The sequence below is a fragment of the Perna viridis genome, chromosome 3 (genome assembly GCF_037379345.1).
Source record: "Perna viridis isolate PV_CMFRI_1.1 ecotype Kerala chromosome 3, ASM3737934v1, whole genome shotgun sequence".
Classification (NCBI taxonomy): Eukaryota; Metazoa; Mollusca; class Bivalvia; order Mytilida; family Mytilidae; genus Perna; species Perna viridis.
In genome coordinates, this window is record NC_142447.1 from 57,504,999 (window position 1) to 57,507,507 (window position 2,509).

Consider the following 2,509-nt stretch of genomic DNA (forward strand, 5'->3'; position numbering starts at 1 on the left):
GAGTTTGATATAGTGTGAAGTGTAAAAACAAATTCTTTTCGGGTGCTATTTGATTTGTTACATTTCGTATTAAGACAATAACGAGTAAGTAAATTCGGGTTGTTGAAGTCAGTAACTCCTTATTTTGAACTTGTAAAACGTGGCACATATATAATTACAGATAGTTAAACAGATTGATACAAAGCAAGAATGAGATCCTTTTTTTCTGCAGTGTCGTAAATTATCGACAGGCAAGATAAACAAAATGTCAAACAAAAATTAATATCGAAAATTCAAATTTGCTTCGTTTTTGTTTTTGTTTCTCTAAAGATGAAAGGCGGTTACTTTGATGTCATCTTCAAAGCATTGACAGTACAAAACTGAAAAATGTTTTAGTAAGTTTTAACTTAATTTCAGACATAATGCCAACAGAACGGGAGCGGTCATGTACAGAGAAAGAAATACAGGCCATCAGATTCAACCATAACGAGCAAAGGTGTCTGGAGAAAAAGATTAACTGTTTAAAACACGAAGGAGCATGTTCTATCAAACTGATCAATCAGACACACAAAAACATAAAAGTTAGTTATAATTCACTGAAGGACAAAGTTTCTAAAATCAAAACGCATCTTAATGTTAAGGAAATCGACGACTACCGAAGACAGGAGGATGAGGGCAAAATTGAGTTGTTTAAGTCAATCATAAAACCCGACTCTTCACAACGAATATCATCATACGCAAAGCGGTTGCACATAGGTTATGATGACATGAAATCAGCGTCATCAGCCAAGCACAGCGACGATTTAGTCAGCCTCAATCCGTTTTGTGAAGAAGATATGACGAGAAAAGAGATCCTTCTCAGACAAATAAGTGAACTAAATGAACGATTCAATGCTGTTGCAGAGAGAGAAAGGGCGATGGAACGAGGCCACGTAGCTTTCAAAGAAACTGAACAGAGAGAAACGAAGCATACTACAGAACATGTGCTTGATCAAAATGAAATAGACCAAGTAGCTGTGCATGAAAATAAATCTCTGTGTAAAGCAACCAGAAAACACAAAACGGTCTTAAGACCAAGCACTGCTTTTGAGTTTACTAATAAACATTCTGTTGACCATGATATTCGACCGGCTACTAGCATAGGGAAATACAAATTAGTAGACCAGGAAAGCGACAGTCCGCCTGAAACAGATGGAAGAAAACAGAAATCCAAGTCAAAGGTTGCTTCAACCTCTAAATATGTAAGGAATCAAGTAAAAAGTACACCAACACAACACATTTCGAACACCACTTTTCAATCTGTCATGGTGACAGAAGCTCCATTGTCGCCTAACGAAGTCAAGGACGTTTCATCCGATTCAGAAAAATGTTTTTCAAAAATACAACAACCAACAGAAAAATCTACTCCGGCCACGAAACAAAAAGGAAAAGTGTTACGGTCAATAAGTTTTACACAGAAAAAGTACGTGAATGACAAACCAAAAGAGGACAAAGCTAAAATAAAGAGAAGTAACACAGAGAAAACAATACGTCCACGAACAGCTTTTGACGCATCCGTTGAAAATAAGTCAAATACGAAAAAGCGCAGTTCAAAGATTAGACCTGCTTCCTCTTTTGGGAGTAATGATCCCTGTACTCCGCGAGGTACGAGTAAAGGGTTATCTGCATTATCAGAAAGAGGCAGTGAGGCAATAAAAAATATCATTGCTTGTATGAAAGGACCACAAAAGGCTCCATTTGACTGCCATGCTGAAGCTGAGCGAGCTGAAAGAGAATCGAAGTCTAAAATTAACATTCTAGAAGAAGGTCGAACTAAGTTCTTATCACGTGATTGTATCGAAGGTAACTTGGGACATGACCTACACAGGGAACTTCGAAAAGAATTACTTCAAGAGGAGGAAAGTAACGCAATGAAAATAGAAGACAAAATTTGTAGTTTTATGGACAAATTGAATGCAAAAATAAAAGTTGAAAAAAGTGACGAAGAAGATTGGATAAGCAATGACCGAATGCTAACGATGGATGATTTAGTTAAACGACAATTAGACAACCCTCAAACAAAGCGGGTAAATCGCAGACGACAAAAGAAATTTACTGAAGAAGAACAAAAGAAAATCGAACAAAACAAATATAGAAGATCGTCTGCAGCATGGAAAGATGTAAACAAGTGTAGATACTTAAGAATAGAAGAGAGCAAAATAGACTTATCAGGCATAAAAACGCTGGCATCTGACCAACTTGCTCTGTTAAACGGTATGAGATATGACTATGAAGCGACCGTTTAAGTTAATATGTATTAGAAGTGCTTTAATGTATATGGTGCATTCTGAGGAATAGTAGTGTGATACATTGTGTTTTTAAGTAAAAAAAAGTTTTTAAATATGTTGCTTTATAGATCGACTCTCTCCCAGTTGTACGCAACTATATGTACTTAATGGATGTACATAATACATTTACTTGTTTAAACGTTCTATTTTTATTATAACATCCTACAAATTAGGTTTGATAAGTATTTTGAACGTGTAATGAT

General features: G+C 35.9%; 1 protein-coding gene across 1 annotated transcript; it reads left to right on the top strand.

Moving 5' to 3' along the window:
• Positions 1–401: 401 nt before the first annotated feature.
• On the top strand, positions 402–2,264 carry LOC148623061 (uncharacterized). Its single transcript, XM_088574171.1, has one exon. It carries the CDS (start codon positions 402–404, stop codon positions 2,262–2,264), a length of 1,863 nt encoding a protein of 620 aa, XP_088430297.1.
• The last annotated feature ends 245 nt before the right edge of the window (positions 2,265–2,509 follow it).